The 19,485-nt window shown below is 42.9% G+C and overlaps 1 protein-coding gene across 7 annotated transcripts in view; it reads right to left on the reverse strand.

The window, feature by feature from the left end:
* Window positions 1-4,097: 4,097 nt before the first annotated feature.
* The window catches only part of DGKI (diacylglycerol kinase iota), a 414,076-nt gene continuing 398,688 nt past the window's right edge, over window positions 4,098-19,485 (reverse strand). For all 7 annotated transcript variants that reach the window (XM_063447583.1, XM_063447582.1, XM_063447581.1 and 4 more), the window contains 4 exons: window positions 15,657-15,777; window positions 10,633-10,669; window positions 7,152-7,251; window positions 4,098-4,643 (listed from right to left, as the gene is read on the reverse strand). In XM_063447583.1, the coding sequence (XP_063303653.1) occupies window positions 4,527-4,643; window positions 7,152-7,251; window positions 10,633-10,669; window positions 15,657-15,777 (375 nt within the window). In that variant the 3' untranslated portion in view covers window positions 4,098-4,526. The remainder of the gene's footprint in view (window positions 4,644-7,151; window positions 7,252-10,632; window positions 10,670-15,656; window positions 15,778-19,485) is intronic.

Here is a 19,485-nt window from a genome sequence, read left to right on the forward strand (position 1 = left end):
GAGTGGGTGGGGGGAGGGAGAAAATTTGAGTGGGTGGGGGGGCGAGGGAGGAAATTTGAGTGGGTGGGGGGGCGAAGGGAGGACATTTGAGTGGGTGGGGGGGCGAGGGAGGACATTTGAGTGGGTGGGGGGGAGAGGGAGGAAATTTGAGTGGGTGGGGGGGGAGAGGGAGGAAATTTGAGTGGGTGGAGGGGGAGAGGGAGGGAGGAAATTTGAGGGAGTGGGGGGAGAGGGAGGGAGGAAATTTGAGGGAGTGGGGGGGAGGGAGGGAGGAAATTTGAGGGAGTGGGGGGAGAGGGAGGGAGGAAATTTGAGGGAGTGGGGGAAGGGGAGGGAGGAAATTTGAGGGAGTGGGGGGGAGAGGGAGGGAGGAAATGTTGGGGGGGAGAGGGAGGAAATTCGAAGGGGGGAGAGGAAGGAAATTTGAGGGAGGGGAGGGAGAGGAAGGAATTTGAGGGGGAGAGGAAGGGAGGACATTTGAGGGAGGGGGGAGAGGAAGGGAGGACATTTGAGGGAGGGGAGAGGGAGGGGGGAGAGGAAGGGAGGAAATTTGAGGGAGGGGGAGAGGAAGGAAATTTGAGGGAGGGGGAGAGGAAGGAAATTTGAGCGGGGAGGGATAAAGGAAACTTGAGGGGGGAGGGAGGAAGGAAATTGGAGGGGGAGAGGAAGGAAATTGGAGGGGGAGGAAGGAAATTGGAGGAGGAGGAAGGAAATTGGAGGGGGGGAGAAAGGAAATTGGAGGGGGAGAAGGAAGGAAATGAGAGGGAGGGGGAGAAGAAGGAAATTGGAGGGGGGAGAAGGAAGGAAATGAGAGGGAGGGGGAGAAGAAGGAAATTGGAGGGGGGAGAAGTCAACAAGAGGGAGGGGGAGAAGAAGGAAATTGGAGAGGGGGGGAGAAGAAGGAAATTGACGGGGTAGGGGGAGAGATTGACATCCATCACACACACACACAATGCACCCCTTGCACACAGAAAAACACACAATGCATTACACACAGACACACATACACAAGCAATGCATCCCTTACACACAGCAACACACAATGCACCCCTTCCACACACTCAGTGCATCCCTTACAGCAGTGTTTCCCAACCCAGTCCTCAAGGCACACCTACCAGTCCAGGATTTAGGGGTGACCCAGTTGTGTCTAAGGTGTTTTTTTCTTTTTTTTCTAAAAACACCTTAGACAAAACTGGGTAATCCTTAAATCCTGGACTGGTAGGTGTGCCTTGAGGACTGGGTTGGGAAACACTGCCTTACAGACACATACACTGCATCCCATACACATCCAAACACAGATTCACACAATGCATTCCTTACACACATCAGGACATCCCCCCCCCCCACACACACACACACCCCTGTGAACAAACTCATTGGTGGAACATGAAGGTGGACCCTGGGACCCAGACCTTGAGCTGTGTAAATGGCCCTCAAAAAATTGAGCTGCTTCCCATTCTCCCAGAACATTGATTTTTGTGACCACAGTTACAAACCGCCTCCAGAGAGCCTGTTCTACACCAGACCAGTGGAACCAGACGGCAGCTGAAGCCCATCATCATCCTCATCTGGTTGTAAGTAGGCAATCTAGTATATTATTCGTGGCACTAATCTCTAATTTACCTCACATTAAAGGGACACTATAGTCCCCAAAACCACTGCAGCTTAATGTAGTGGTTCTGGTGTCTATAGCCTGTCCCTGCAGGCCTTTTATTGTAAACACGGCGGCACTGCAGCACTGTGTTAGTTAACATGGCAGATCATATGGGTGGGGCACTGTGATGTCACATGGGGGGCGGCAAACTTTACTTTTGCCTAGGGTGGCAAAAATCCTTGCACCGGCCCTGCAGACACTGCATCCCTGTGGGCGGACTGGGGGGGGGGGGGGGGGGGAGGACCCGGGTGCAGGCGCCGGGGGGCCCAGACCTTGAGCGTGCATGTGGGGGCCTCCATGTCTGTTTTGCTTGGGGCCCCCAAATTCCTTCAAACGGCCCTGCTCCCAGGGTACTGTTCTGAGACCGCTTCTCTTTAACATATTTATACCTTATCTTGAAATAGGCATTGAAAGTCATGTTTCAGTGTTTGCAGATGATACAAAACTCCGTAAAGTAATACAACATGAGCAAGATATTACTTCGCTGAGGGATTTAGAAAGATTGTGAAGACTAGGCACTCAAATGGCAGATTAATTTAAAGGGACGCTATAGTCACCAAAACAACTTTAGCTTATTGAAGCAGTTTTGGTGTATAAATCATTTCCCTGCAGTGTCACTGCTCAATTCTCTGCCATTTAAGAGCTAAATCGCTTTCTTATGCACCTTATTCACACCGCTCTGCATGTGACTTGCACATCCTTCCTAAACAATTCCGGTAAAGAGTCAGCTAATGTTTATACTTCCTTCATTGCAAATTCAATTCAATTTAAAATGTATTATCCCCTGCACTGTTGATAGCTTGCTAGACCCCACAGAAGCCTCCTGTGTTTGATTAATGTTCACTTTAGAGAGCAGGCAATAAGAACTTTTAAAGTAAGTTACATTTAATTGAAAGTTAAACCAATTGTTTTTCATGCATCGTGTGTGAGTCGCAGCCAGGGCAGGTGTGGCTAGGGCTGCATGGACAGAAACAAAAGGGATTTAACTCCTAAATTGCAGAGGATTGAGCCGTAAGACTGCAGGATCATGATCTATACATTAAAACTGCTTTATTAAGCTAAAAGTTGTTTTGGTGACTATAGTGTCCCTTTAATGTAAAAAAAAATGTATGCACAAGGAACGAACACCCTAAATGGTAGTGAATTAGAGATAACAACACACAAGAAGGATTTGGGAATTGTTATAGACAACAAACTAGACAACAATGTGCAATGTCAGTTGGCAGTTGCTAAGGCCCATAAGGTATTGTCATGTATTAATTCTCTGGATTAAAATATAATTTAGCCTCTCTATCAATCACTGGTAAACCCACACCTTGAATATGCTGTGCAATTGGGGGCACCTGTTCTAAAGAAGGATACCATGGCACTAGAAAAAGTGCAGAGGCAGGCTACAAAATTAATAAAATAAATTAAACATTGTAGTTATGAAGAAACGTTAGTACATTTAAAATCTTTTTCGTTTAGAAAAATGGCGCCTCAAATACAAATATATTCGGCACCAATACAAACCATTGCCTGATAATCTATTCATAAACAAGACTATGACACAAGGTCACACAATTAGATTGGAAGAAGATTTTGTCTAAGGCAAAGGAAGGGTTTACAGTAAGAAAAATAAGGATGTGGAATACTTTGATGTGGAATAGTTGAATGTGGATGTGAAATAGTTTGAATAGACTGTTTTGTCAGTCTCTACATATGTTTAAATAGTAACTGGGTGGATACTTGCAAAAACATAATATTAAGTGATATCATTTTTCATTTGTGTGTTTTCCTAGTTCGTTGAAAAGTTGAAAACATTTCAAACAATGTTGTCTTCTAACTAACTAGCATTGGACTTTCATGCATTTAGACACTAGAGATGGACATTAAATACAAATTTTAATGGGGAAATCAAAGCAGCATACCCAGTACAGCTTGTTAAATTGGTTATGCTGCTAGTAGGTTTAAAAAGCTGTTCCCTTAGTTCTGGGTCAAACAATTTTTTGGTGGTTTGACCAATTCCAGGGTTCCTGATCGCCTTGTCACCAAGCTTAAACTCACCATAGTGCTAATGGGAAAGTGCCACTTCTGCTTTAGCACTATCAATTTTGTTTTTCTTTGATTTTCATTGATATACTAAGCACATCAGTTGATGTTTCAGTATATTGCTGGCATCCAAATATGGATTAAATTAATATTGTTAAGTACAAAATAGGGTGCAGTTTCTATTGAGACCTGTAAATATTTACTCATGTATTCTGAAAAATTCTTTCAATTTGTATAACAATTGCATGCAGTTTTGAATTGCGTAGCCTTTTATAAGGCTGGCAGTTATACTCAAATCTTACACCAAGATTTAGCAACTGATGGTTGTTTAGCTGTGGTTGACTAATCCTGTCTTAACATTGCCCCACTTTATAAACTCACACACACACATACAAATATTATCAGACACAAATCCAGTCTCTTCCATTTTAATAATTCGGCACCGTAGATACCAAGACAGATGTGAGGTTTATAACACTGTGCAGGCCGATACTTTCCTTCTGACTGGGCTGTGTGAGTTGTGACCAAAGTGAAGAAATAGACACTGGACAGGATCATGCTTCTGGTTGGAAAACAGATTGAGTTCCACGTGTGGCAAGGGTTCAGCCCCGGATCTGGCATTCCACACCCTACTTCCGCCTCTATCAACTTGACAAGAGTGCGGCGGTTCCGTGGCAAGTCTTGTTAGCCCTTAGAAACACACCCTCCACTGGTAATTTTGCATGAGGGATGGGTCTCCCTTTCATCCAGCTTGTTCCTCCTGGGGCGTGTTCTCCAGGAACCTACAGTTAAAAGATCTCTCATCTCTTTCTGGAATGGTTCCACCGCCATGCTGCCCATATCAGACTGCTGTCTCAAGGTCTTCATTAGAAAGGAGTTGCTTGGCTTGACAAGTCTCCAGGAAGGAGGCCAAGTCAGAGTCTCCTGCTTCCTGGGCTTTGTCAAATGGAGTCTTCCCCTGTTTGGATTACAAAGGAATAGTAAAATGGTAAACAATTGTAAAAAAAACATTATGTAATAAAGGTGCAAATTAGACACACAAAAAAAAAAACAACAAAAACAAATACATAATTAACGTATTAAGGTGTGAACGAAGGGCAGAAACAAGCTCCCATTGTCACGAGGGATCTTATCCCAACACGCAGGAAAGTGGAAACAGGGCTGGCGGAACCGTTAGGCGAACTAGGCATTCGCCTTGGGCGCCGGCCTGCTGGGAGCGCCCACCTGGTATTTCCTGGTGGGCTCCCCCTGTCCTGGGTTGCAGCGCTGGGCAAGCGGCTCTAGAGCCCCCCCCCCTCTCAGCGCTGGGCCGATCCTCCAGGCGCCTGAAAATGGGGGCACCGAGACGAGCCCTGTCACATTTGGCCACCTCAGGTCACCCCAAAGCTGTCCTTCAGTGTATGTCTGTCAGTGAGTGTCTGTCTGGGTGTGAGTGTCAGTGAGTGTATGTCTGTCAGTGAGTGTATGTCTGTCAGCGAGTGTGTGTGTGTGTGTCTGTCAGTATCTCTGTGTGTGTCAGTGAGTGAGTGTATGTTGGTCAGTGAGTGTCTGTGTGTGTGTCAGTAAGTGAGTGTATGTCAGTAAGTGTGTAACTTGAGGGGGCAGCAAAATTGATCTTTGTCTAGGGTGGCAGAAATCCTTGCACCGGCCCTGAGTGGAAACCCACAAAAGGTGGATCCGATGACTTAAGACGTATTACCGAGCCATAGAAAAGCTGGACTTATTAATACAGCAAGAAACAAGGTAAGGGTAAGCCAATGTTAGGAATACACAAAACAAACTGGGATAATGCCAAGTGCATGAATAATTTAACACCCTCATTAACAAACCACCATGGTCACATACTTTTCATGATCAAGGTGCTCAGAGTCAGTCCCACTGTGTTTGGAAGGCTAGTTGGTCTTGGCATCATATATTCATATTGTGACCCATCATACACGCTCCAATCTACTAGAATCAGACCCCGTGCCCTCTGTCCATAGTACAGTGCATACTGACAAACAGCCAGGAAGGGAATTCTGTGCTGCTGGTGGGGGTACATATGCCCTGCTTCTTCCATCTACTTCTCCAGATAAGCATGATATTATTGGGAAACTGCCAGGTTACTTGGCACCCTGGGGTATGTTTGCTTCTTAAAAGATAGACAATAAAGGTTTCTAGATAATCTAGTCTAGAAACCAACTGTCAGGATTACAAGTTGATCCAGCACGCAGTACTGTGTCACACCTAGGACTAAGGATAACGTATAACCGGACCTTGGAATGGCCGAACTTAACATCTCCAAGAATAATCAAAATACTTGCCGAAGTCAGGGACACAGAATCAGACACAGATGAGGGAAAGCCAAAAGTTAAGGATACCAGACATCAGGGAAGTCAAAACAAAGCCAAAGTCAAATACCAGAAAATCAACATCAGGAAAGCACTCTCGAATAACCATAGGCATGAAACCAAGACAGGGCAATGAGAAAGAAGAGAATTGGGTTTAAATATCCCTCCTGTGGATTTGATTGGCCATGACCGGCCTTTGACCCCAAAAGTAACTACCAAGTTTCCATGTGCATGAATGCTGCTCGGCACACCTTTTCCTGTCAGGACGGTAATGTTGCTCGGCACAACTTTTCCTGTCAGGACAGTAAATGCCATTAACCACATTTTTATGTGCTGATAAATAAGTGACACCGACGGAGTTTTATTTCATTAGCCTTCAGTGAGGTTTTGGCCCAAATGTTCTTATTAGACTTTAAATTAGGGAATTATGGAGAAAATTGAAAGTTAAATGAAGAGGCAGACAAAAAAAATGCAGAACAGCTGTACATGATCTTTTTTTTAAATCAAATGCTATTATGAGCCTCATTTTACAGTATAATAATAATAAGAATAAACTGACCTATGCACTATTTTAACACCATGCAGTGAGGCATTTCTAGGGTTAAAATGAATCTATCTTGCATCATATGTCACCAAAGGACAAGAATTAGTACTCGATGTTTAAGTGCACCAGTATAAGAGATGGAAGATGGACATGTGATGTCATGCCCTCAAGGGGATATCTTTTTCTCTAGATGTTGAATAGACTAATAGTGGCTGACAGGCTGCCGCAAAGCAATAAAAAATAACCACATTACATATTAAATGATGAAGCAGACAGGCATCCGGCGGCGCCCGTGTTTCAAAAACTCATGGGCTGTCTGTCTGTCCTTGACAGTTTTTACATGTGAATTTGTCTAGACCATTTATGGCTTACCTTGACACTATACAGGTTTGTGAACTAAATCTCCTACAATGCTTACCCAGCCTATAGGCTGTAATGCTAAACCACCACTGCTTAGCAACCACTGATAAGTCAGTAAGCAGGGTCAACCTCTGCGCCTAGAAGACTTAATGGTCCAAATCACTGTAACTAAAAAACATCTGTATTTAGAAATGTTGCCTGTTGTTGAGATCCTGAAACTTCGTATTATTACCATGGCATCTTTCTTTATTACACAGGAACCCGCATCCACTAAAATCTGGCAAATCCGCCCATGGCCGTGGAAAGCAGCTTTGTGCAGTGCTGTCTCTCCCCTAAAGAGCAAGAAAAAAAAAACAACATAAAAATATTACCACTGTGAAGAGATTAAACTCAGATTTAATGACAAATTAAGAGAAAACATATAATTCTGCAATATCAACAAATGCTGTGAAAAAGATGCTACAATACAATGGATATTAAATTATAGGCTTCTGTTCATATGACTTTTTAAAATGGTAGTCAGTGGCAATGGAAAAAATTACAAACATTTTATTTATGAAGTGTTAACCATCACCTATTGATGGAGCTGTACTTTCAAAGGCTTAATCAGCACCTACTACTTGATGTCCAGAGATGATACTAAAGAAGTTACATGCTTACTGTTTTAGCAGCTTCTGTAGCTTGTGGGTCGAAACCAGCTACTTTTCTCAAATAGATAATGTACATGTAAGGCACCTCTTTTTCCTTCACTGAGTATGTACATGTTATGCTTTAGTCAGTACATACATATGAGTATATTCATTTTCTATTATTAAGTGTGTATATGTAGAACGTATTTTCTTTAAGAGAGTCTGTAGTCTACCTTTGCTTGCAGTGACTGGGCTAATCCCATAGAGGGGAGAAAGCTTGAACAGTGAGCATTTCATCACTCTGTTTCCAGGGCCGGCGCCACCTGTAAGGCGACCTAGGCAGCTGCCTAGGGCGCAACTTACCAGGGGGCGCCGGATCCCTGTCCCCGCTGCGCCTCCTCATGCTGCGCCGCCTGAGAGCTTTAACAAGCCCCAGGCGGCGCAGCACTGCTGCATGGAGGGCGGCCAGGTTTTAGTGACCGGCAGGAGGGAAGCGCAGAGCGCTCCCTCCAGCCGGTCTCTCCATGTAGCGTGGCCGGGCGGCGCGGAACCCGGGACAGGAACCTCTGTTTCCTGTACCCGGCCGCCGGCGGACTGAAGGGAAGCGCTCACTGAGGGAGGAGGAGGAGAGGTCCACTAGGTGTTTGGGAGAGGGAGGACCACTAAGGGGGGGAAGGACCACCAAAGGGGGGTAAGGAGGGAGGACTACTAAGGAGAGGGAAGGAGGGTAAGGACCACTAAGGGGGGGGGAGATTACCACTAAGGGGGTGGTGGGAGTAGGGGAAGGTCTACTAAGGGGTTTGGGAGAGGGAGGACCACTAAGGGGTTTGGGAGAGGGAGGACCACTAAGGGGGGGAGAGGGGAGTGAGAAGACCACCAAGGGGGGACTGCAGAGGGACAGGGGGCCAAGGGAGAGCACTAAGTGACACACACACACACACACACACACAGAAACATACAATGCATTCCTACTCACACACAATACATCCCTTACGTTCTCTTACATAATTAATGCACCCCTTACAGACACACACTGCATTCAATTACATACACAGAAACAAACCTTGCACCCCTTACACACACACACACAGAAACATACAATGCATTCCTTACACGCAAACACACACTACATCCCATATAAACACACTACATCCCTTACACAAATTGCACACATAAAAAATCCCCAACTCATGGATGGGCCATGTAGGTGGATTTATGGGTGGGCATTGTAGGCGTATGCCCCCTGGGGGCCCAGACTTTGAGCTGTGTAAGGGGCCCTAAAAAATGGAGCTGCTTCCTGTTCGTTAATTGTTGTGAGCACTGTTAAAAACAGTCTCCAGAGAGCCTCTTCTACACCAGACCTGTGGAGCCAGACTGAGCCCATCATCAGCCTCTTGTCCTCATCTGGTGGTAAGTAGGCAATCCAATATATTATTAGTGGCACTAATCTCTAATTTACCTCACATTAAATGGATACTATAGTCACCAGAAGCACTACAGCATAATGTAGTGGTTCTGGTGTCTATAGCCTGTGCCTGTAGGCTTTTTAGTGTAAACACACTGTCTTTTCAGATAAAAGACACTTTGTGAAGACTGGCGTTGGCCCATATGGCAGAGCATATGGGCAGGCCATTGTGATGTCACATGGTGGGCAGGACATATGGGGGGGGGGCGGCAAATTTTTTTTTGCCTAGGGCGGCAAAAATCCTTGCACCGGTCCTGTCTGTTTCATTGTCCTTGCTCCTTTACGTTGTGCTGTGCCGCAGGCCCTTTTAGAGGAATGGTGCTGGGATGTAAAATTACTTTTATCCCAGCATTATATATCATGAGACCCTACAGCACAGTGTGTGGGAGCAGGAACAGTAAGAATAACATGGACATATTAGACTGCTTTCAGTCCATTAAGAGCATATGCATTCAAAATGTTGCTGTTAAAACATCATGTGGTGTTTAAAATGTCCCCAATAAATAAGACAATACAGTGATGACTGCATTGGTTTGACAGCAGCACCATTAAAATGCCACAAAAACATCACGGTGTCTTCAAAAGCCACTAAGATAAGCTAGATCGATACGTAGATTAGCCTACTGAGGTGTTTGGAGACATTAAGGTTAGGTAGATTTGGGTTAAATTGGACTTAGGGTTTGTGGATACATGTGTTTTCTGTGCTCTGTATTGGAACTCTCATGATTCTAAGCCTGGCATATTTGTGCACTAATAAATGTATTGCAAACAGCTTGGTTGTACCCGGGTAAAATCTGTTGACACATAACAATTACTAATTCTAACTGCCTCAATGTTTCCCTTATCCAAAACACAAACTTTAACTCATAAACTCCTCAGCTTAACGCTCAACTTTAAATTCCCAAACTCTAGGTAGCATCAGTCTAAATAACACTGACATTCTTTGAGGTGTCATGCTGTTTGAAAAATCGACATTCCAAACACTTACTCCATGAGAGTCGGATTTAACCTGTGTTGAAAGGAACAGAGAATAGCTTGTATCAGCAGTCCCTAGAAAATGGTCTATTTCTTCCTAATTGTATTAAGTCCTGCATATAGAAATCTGTACATTGCCAATATGCATTAGTAGTGCCTGCAAATACAAACCAACTGATCCATCATGCTTGACTATAATAAAACCTCAAACTGATTTTACTTGTTTTTTTTCTTCAAGAATGCCTTATGCTTTCTTGAATTCCTTAAGATTGCACGGTCACATGGGAGACTATTTATGAAATAGTAACTGCCTTACTTGAGCTTTTCTATATTCCTTTTTATTGCACTGCTTAATGCACAGCATGAATTAGTATATGTTACATGTAGATAATCCAATGGCTAAGAAAATTTCAGAAAACCTTTATGGCTTTTAAGCCTTTCTTTTTCACTTTTCAGGCAATTTTCCGACAATCACAATCAGACAATGGAAAATGCCGATTACATCACCTAATTCAAACAATCTTCAGTAAGAGCCTATTTTTTATTCTCATTCATGCACAGGAATACAAATGAATGCATAGCATCCACTTTTTCCATCACCCAAACAATAACGCTTGAGACCGGAGACTTTGGTATTTACTTACGTTGACTTGTCAGTAATTTCCAACAATTCTGCTGGCCCTACAAAACAAAAAAATAAAAGGTTAAGTGGCTGGTACAATTAACTTTTTATTTTATTGAATATAAAGAAGGTTCTTCATGCACTAAAAATGTAGCATACATCAATATAGTCATAGAATCATGGGAAAGTTTCAGTAAAGTCAGTGTGGTTAGCCAGTGTTACGGTTGGAATACACATTGGAGTCAGAAAGGGTAAGTCAGGATGGGGAATCAGTACTGCAGTCAAGGTGCATGATCAGGGATGGATCTTACCTTTTTCCATCGCGCCCACGTGGTGCAGGATCCAGGGCAGACTCCTCCTGTGGTGAATGACGTCATTGACGTGGTCCCACGTCATCAATACCAGCCCAGAACATTTTGGGGGCGTGGCCTTAAAGCAAAAGACGCTCCCTTATAAAAGGGGAGCCTTTTGCCTTGTTCCTTGCCCTATTGTGGTTCCTTGCGTTCCCCTTAGTGCTCTTTGATTCTGCTTGCATATTTACTGCTGTTTTTGTGTACTGACCCGGCTTGGCTTTTGACGTTCCTGTTTTCTGGTTCCCTGACTCGGCTTGTATTTTGACCTCCTGATTTCTGGTATCCTGACCCGGCTATTCTTGTATCATTCTCCTGATCTCTGGTATTCTGATTTTTGGCTATCCTCTGACTACTCTTTTTGACCTATGTTAAATCCGACCATTCTAAGGTCCTGTAATACGTGCTTGGGTTTTCTGTGGGTTTACATAGTGCGTGTTGGGTTATCACACTACCCTGATAGTAATGAGATTATGAGCCAGGATGGGTAACAAGTTCTGCAGAGTGGGCAAATAGAGTTAAAGCCAGGGTAAGTAATCAGACATAGATTTCAGGTAGTGTTTGAGTCAAAGTGGGTGTTCATATTTGAAGTTCACGTGCTTAATATGTTTTCTAACAAAGGACTTGATTTAAAAGGCTTTCCAAATGATTCAAAACGGTTAGGAAAAACTTTCCAAATGATTTATCTACAGAAGTTACCATTAAAGTCTATGGGATTTTTTTGTAGATAAATAATTTGGAAAGTGTTTCATACAGTATTGAATTATTTGTATATATATTTTTTTTTAAACTCAAGGCCCAATATTGGCAATAAGAGATAGAGTATGGATTATTAATCCATGTTCGAGTCATAACAGACAAAAGAGCTGGAGTCAGGATGTGTAAACAGGGAAAAAGTCAAGGTGGATAATCTGTGCTGGAATTAGAGATTAGTTTTGAAGACTAAGAAAGGACATAGAGAGGAGTAACCGCTCCACCCCAGAAGAGATACAAAACAGTTGTATGAGATTTCACTATCTCTCATGCACAGGGAACTTGCCTTGGCTTTGGCCGGCCCTTGTAGATATGATCACTCTGACAGAGCAATGGTATAGGGTCCCTTCAAAATGCCACAAGACATCTAAAAGCTGATAGCTGAGTGGGGTTTTAATGCTAACTGAGATTTGCCCATTCTCATAGTTTTCATGAAATCTGTTTTAGATTGATTAAACCATGATGGAATCAGGAAGAGTAATCAATGATCTAATCTGTGCAGATTATTGGTGTTAGAATTAAAGTGTTAAAGCTTGTTGATGCCAAAGAGGGTAACCATTGTGAAGCCAGTGTGGGCATTCCGCGTTGATGCCCTTGACAGCAATACGTTTTGGAGTCAGTGAGTTTAATCAAAATGGGCTCTTGGTGAGTAATCTGTGTTTCGAAAGGATAATCAGTTGAAAATGAGTAATGAGTGTTGGAATCAGAGAGATTAATCAGTGGGGAGTAGGTGTGACTAGTCAGTGCTGAATTCCAGGTAGGTCAATATTGCTGGAACTAGGCTGGATAAACCATGTCCTTATATAAAACGGCAAAAAACGTTGTGATGACAGTAGTTAACATTTCATTGCATTACTTTGTTGTTAATTGCATTATCTTGAGAAATGCTGAGAATACAACATTAAGTATTTTTAAGAATACAACGTTAAGCATTAGTAGTAATGATAGTAGGTTATATGTGTGTTGTGTTCTAAAATTACGATGATAGCTATGAGTTTTTCTTATGCCTGTTCAATGTGAACATTTTGGATGTAATGGAGTTTATTTTACATCGTTTTTACATTATAGGTTGAAAAAAAGACTAAAGTCCATTGATTTCAACCTTGAAATTATTACATTTAAGAATTGTTTGGGAACTCGTTAATTTAATGAAAAGTGTTATCAATGTTTTATATAGTCTATGTGGCTGTTGGATGTGATAAGGCAAAACAGCTCCATTAATGTGCCAGTGAATCTTATCTAGACTGATTGATTAAGCTTGACCATTTAACTTAAAGTACACAGCCCTTTCTTTGTGATTTAAATTGGAAAGGCAAAGAAAAAGACCAAGAAAAATGTGTCAAAAACATTAGAAAGGTGTATTTGTGAAAACACGTCAACATCAGTAATGGCTCATCTGCACACGTTAACCATGTCGATAATTATTACATTGCCTTAGTGAGTAAGCCTCCAAATACACAGGGTCTTCATATTACTGGCAGCTTAGAGAATAAGCTTGTGTTTAATTACACATTTGAAAATACCTATTATGGTTAAGCAAATATTTCTGGTTGTTGTTCTTTAAAGCTCAATGTATGCTCTGCTATCTTAAATAAAAAAAAGTTCTGCAGACCAAGTTTTCTCAGTGCCGTCTTTTATTAAACAGGCCGATACAGAAAATCTGTTCCTTACAGGCATACAGGCAAAGTGACACATGCTAATACTTTTGGCATCAGTCCCATGAAATGTTGTCACCCACATCCCAGAATATGTAACCCTGGCATCACCAATGAAGCGTCCTAAATCCCCATCCATGGCAATCACAACAAGGGAAGGGTCTTTAGAGGAGTTTCCATTACTGGACTGTCAGTCAGTGCCCAGCAGGTGCTGGAAGGAGAAAGAAGGGGGAAAGGGAAAGGCAGAAATAGAAACAAAAACAGAGTCTTACCATGAATGAAACATGAAGGGGGCAAGCAGCAGGGAGTAAGGTTGCACAAAGGGAGGGCTCAAGGAAATGACAGGGAAAATTCAGGTTAGAAAAGGAGGAACTTTTGTGGGGTTTATGAAAAGATGGTAGGCCTGGGAGAGAGGGAGCTGAGGTCATGGTCAGGCTGAAATAACGTTAACCCAGCCATCTCCAAACAAGTCTGCCGAGTGGTAAAATACATTGTCATCTGGTCCAGTGTAGAAATTTCTTTAGTTTTGATGGGGACCTTGGTCAGCCTGTGTTCTAATTGTCATTTTTCCAATTCTTCTCAATTCAAAAGGACATTCTTTAAGGGAAACTGAAGCATGTTTGCTAGATCTCTATAATTCTCTTACTTCCCATTCCCGATGAGCTTAGGGGCCTGAAATAGGTTATGCCCCGCAGTAGTTGCTTCTTTTGAAAAAGGTAGCCTTAATTTTGTGTATGTTAATGATCCGATTATAAAATGTGATATTCCTGTAAGACACTATAATAATCCTGTACAGACACTGATATTATTCCTGGATAGCCATGGATAATTCTAGCACAATCACACAGTGATATATTCCTGAACAGACACTGATAATTCTGCATGGACACTATGATGGTCTTTAGAGACGCAGTGATGGCCCTGTATAAAAGATACTGTGATGGTCTGCAGAGACACAGTGATGGACCTGCATAGACACTATGATCAAAGACATAGGCCTGCATATACACTACAAAAACACTTTTATAGGCTTCAGAGATGTCGTGATGGCCCTGCTTAGACACTGTGATCATCTGCAAAGACGTAGGCCGGCATAGATACTACAAAGGCCCTGCATAGTCACTTTGTTAGTCTGCAGAGACACAGTTATGGACTTTTATAGACACTGTAATAGACTGCAGAGATGCAGTGATGACCCTACAGAGACACTGTGATTGTCTGCTGAGACGAAGTTATGGCCCTACAAAGCTACTGTTATAGTCTGCATAGACAAAGTGTTGGTCCTCCATAGACACTGTGATAGTCTTAGAGACATAGTGATGGCCCTGGACAGATACTGCGATAGTCTGCAGAGATGCAGTGATGGCCCTACAAAGACACTCTGATAGTATTCAGAGACATAGTGATGGCCCTGCATTTACACTGTGATAGTTGCAGAGATGACCCTACAGAGACATTGTGATTGTCTGCAGAGATGCAGTGATGGCCATGCATAACAGGCAGTGTGATAGTCTTTAGAGGCACAATGATGGCCCTGCATAGACACTGAGATTGTCTGCAGATACATAGTGATGGCCCTACATAGACAATGTGATAGTCTGCAGAGACGCAGTGATGGACCTACATAGACAATGTGATTTTCTACAGAGACACAGTGATGGCCCACCATAGACACTGTGATAGTCTGCAAAGATGCAGTGATGATCCTACATAGACACTGTGATACACTGCAGAGATGCAGTGATAGACCTGCATAGACATAGTCATATTCCCATGCAATAGACACTGAAGGGCTCTTTCACTTTATTGAGAATTATAGTGAACTGAAAATGAATTGCAAACTTTAGGCATGAATAGCTTATATGAAAAAAATCTACAACTCAGCAATACAGGAGAATTTAAAATAAATTCAGTGTGAATTTCAAATTTAAGGGCAAAATAGTCAAACTGTAATTTTGAAATAGTCGCCTTAATTTTGGTCAAACTTTAGTCAATAGCCCTAATAGTAACAGCTTGGCTTATTAACTGCAAGTAACTGGTTATTTTTATTATTTTTAGTGGCATTTATATAGCGGCAACTTATTCCGCAGCGCTTCACAAAATTATAAAAGGGGAAAATTTAACAATGAATGACACAATTACAAAATGTTACAGGAACAATAGGTAGGCGAGGACCCTGCTCACACAAGCTTACAGTCTAGAGTCTAGAGTTAGTGAATAAACCCCTAATATTTTCACACATAAAACTCATATTCCTTTACACATAAAATAACATTCTTGCACCGTACCTTGTTGTAAGAGATATACTACTATATCCGTGTGTCCTGCCATGGCTGCCAAATGAAGAAGTGAACACTTCTCAGGTCCCTGGATCCTCAGACTCGTCCCCTTATCACAACACTCTGTGACCTGAAATCACAGAGATATGAAAGAAGAGATAACATAAAAAGAACAAGTTCCATTTAGCTATTACTGGAATAACTATTAACTCTTGTGAAAATGAGCATTCCATCTATGTGTTAACTTATTGACATCAAAAAAGTTGCGCAAACACTGATTACTTAGATTTGCTAGCATTTTGCTTTATTTTATCGTGAGCTAGAAGAATGAAGTACCGTATTTATCGGCGTATAACACGCCCCGGCGTATAACACGTACCTCATTTTAAGAAGGAAATTTCCCCCCCTCCCATAGTATTCTCCCCCCCTCCCATAGTGTTCCCCCACCCTCATCCCATACTGTTCCCCCCCTTTCCATAGTTTTCTCCCCCCACTCCCATAGTATTTTCCACCCATAGTGTATATTTTCCATAGTGTTCTCCCCCACCCTCATCCCATAGTGTTCTCCCCCTCCCCTTGTCCCATAGTGCACTTTCCCTCCCCTTGTCCCATAATTACTTACCTGTCTTGAAGCGTGGGCCGGCTTCACAGCGCGCACCGCGGTACAGGGACTTAAAGTTCAGGTTCCGGTTTCCGGCGGGACTGAAAGGAAGTGTGCACACTAAGCGCGCACTTCCTTTTAGTCCCGCCGGAAACTGGAACCTGAAATTGAAGTTCCAGTACCGCGGTGCACGCTGAACACCGGCCCACGCTTCAAGACAGGTAAGTAAACCTTCACATTCGCTCCATAAGACGCACAGACATTTCCCCTCACTTTTGAGGGGAAAAAAAGTGCATGTTATGGAGCGAAAAATATGTATATCGGCGTATAACACGCACACATCATTTGCCCCCTATTTTCAGGGAGAAAAAGTGCGTGTTATACGCCAATAAATACGGTATATTTACATCACTATACAAGGAGTAGAAGAGTTCACTTTAATGGTATGTTTCCTGGTTTTGAGTTGTTTTGAGAAATCTCTTGATGTTTAGTTTACACCACAGCTCCACGTTGAAGTACAAGAAATTATACACATTGCATAAGCCCTTAAAAAGTATTTTTTTGTATGTGTGTTTAGCTTAGTCTTTTGAATTAGCACTGCAAGTCAGATAATCTCACAACGGCAATAGTTCAAGTTGAAAGGATGCTCAAATGTCCAATTACCCTTTCCTCTGCAAAGGACCTGCCAAGTCACATGTTATAGCAGAAAATGTATGCTCAACATAGGCGTGCGCAGCCTATTGCATTAGGGTGTGCACCCTAAAGCACAAACACACACGCCGCGTATATTTGTATATATGAAGTACAGAATCCAGCGCACTCGCTTATTCACTAAACAATGATTTCAAATCTTAGAGATTGTAATAGTTTTATTTAAAAACACCTCACCTAGGCAAAAAATGATGGGGGTTTAGTTACATTATATGATCATATATTGACGTTGTGGCAGGCTTATGCAATATATGATCATATAATGTAACTAAACCCCCATTATTTTTTGCCTAGGTGAGGTGTTTTTAAATAAAACGATTACAATCTTTAAGATTTTAAATCATTGTTTAGTGAATAAGCGAGTGCGCTGGATTCTGTATTTTGTATATTTTGGCCCCAGCAGCACCCTATAATGTAAGCAGGTTCAGGTGAGTGCAGCCCTCTTGGTTTCTATTATATGTATATATATTTATATACACACACACATATACATACATACACTGCTGTGTGTGTGTGAAGGTGCTGTTAGTGTGTGTGTGCTGCCATCCCTGATCCCTGGTGGTCCTAGTGTGAGTGAACTCTAGCCTGCAGGGCTAGAGTTCACTCTCGCGAGATCTGAGCATTGCTGCGGCAACGCTCTGTCCTCACAAGAGGAACCCGGCGGAACTGCTGGCTAAAGCTCCCCAGGTCCTCTCCTGCCTGTGGGCCGGTGAGCAGGGCTGGACTGGGACAAAAAGTCAGCCCAGGCAGTTAAAGGCAGAGCATGGTACAGACCATGCCTTTATCTCGTGAGAGCTGGAGTTTCAGAGCGTTGCCGCGGGTTACCATGGCAACGCTCTGAAAATATCATAGATCGCAAGACGGCTGCCCTGCGTGCAGCCTGGAGGCCCTTTGCTCCGTAACCAAACAGAACGGAGCTCTAAGTTCAGAACCTCTCTCGGGGCCAATCTGCTATGCTTAAGCCGGCAGGGGAGAGTTTTTGATCTTCCCTGCCGGCCTCGATCCAAGCGCGTGCCGCGGGATTAGGGTGTGCTTAGGCACAACCCGTGTGCACGCCTATGATGCTCAAAGCCCTGTTTTATCCAAATCCTCCTTGAAAGTATGTGTGGGAGCAACCTTTATTTACCAAGGAACCACATAAGACTATAAAATGAAACCTCGGGAAAGGTACTACTGCAACTCAAGTTTGATTACAAGCAAGACATCAGCTAGAAGCCAGACACTACCAAAAAACTATTTGAAATATTTATTTAAAGCATTTGGATACAGCATAACAAAATGGCTACCCTTGGATTGGAATGACACCCCTAGTTCAGTGGCATCTCTAGTCTAGGATTCATTTTTAGGGGGGGCACATGGTGGGCCAGGGACAAAAGTAAGGGGGCACATTTAACCCCGTCCTCACCGCAGTTTGACCCAGCCACTGCCACATGTTAAGCCCCGCCATCGACACAATGTGTTGTGTGTTTTTTATTTTTTATTTTTTTATAATCCCTGGTGGAGAATTCATTATTTTCCACCAAGGATTATTAAAAAACAAACACATTTCCCTTGATACAGTCCATACACACACACACAGACTGCCGAGTCCTTACACACACAGAGACACAGACTGCTGACCATACACACACACACACACACACACACACAGACTGCTGAGTCCATATACACATACAGACTGCTGAGTCCATACACACACACACACACACACACACACAGACTGCTGAGTCCATACACACATACAGACTGCTGAGTCCATACACACACACTGCTGAGTCCATACACACACACACACACACACACACACACAGACTGCTGAGTCCATACACACACACACAGACTGCTGAGTCCATACACAGACACTGCTGAGTCCATACACACACACACACACACACACACAGACTGCTAGGTCCATACACACACACACACAGACTGCTGAATCCATACACACACACTGCTGAGTCCACACACACACACACACACACAGACTGCTGAGTCCATACACACACACTGCTGAATAACTAGAAAAAAAAGAATACATAGCACATAGTGAAGTACATTAACAATAATTGGATTTAACCCACAAAGATTGCACTCACGAGATAGTGTAGGGTAATGCGCCTTTAAGCCCACAATGGGCTGAAATGGTATTTGCCTTCCACGGGTAGGTTGCTCTGTCTTTCACAGTAATGGAGGAATGCCAATTGAAATGTAAAAAAATTCCTTTATTCAAAAGGCAGTAAATAGCCTTGAAGAATCAATCGATAAAATTTAAAAATAACTGCAATCTAACGCGTTTCGTCCATACAACTTGGACTTCATCAGAGAAAATTCTGCAGTTTAAACAATCACATAAAATACAAAGCATGCATAATCCCACACCCAACAGAGTCCCTTAAATACAACCAGTCCGTGTGTTGATTGGAGAATTCTCTCCTGGAACCACTTCTCCCATCAGGGTATATTGCCTCCAGATGGCTCTCATTCTGTAAATTCGCGGCAAAAAACTTAGCCGTTGTCCGTCCG

Source organism: Pelobates fuscus, chromosome 3 (assembly GCF_036172605.1).
Source record: "Pelobates fuscus isolate aPelFus1 chromosome 3, aPelFus1.pri, whole genome shotgun sequence".
Classification (NCBI taxonomy): domain Eukaryota; kingdom Metazoa; phylum Chordata; class Amphibia; order Anura; family Pelobatidae; genus Pelobates; species Pelobates fuscus.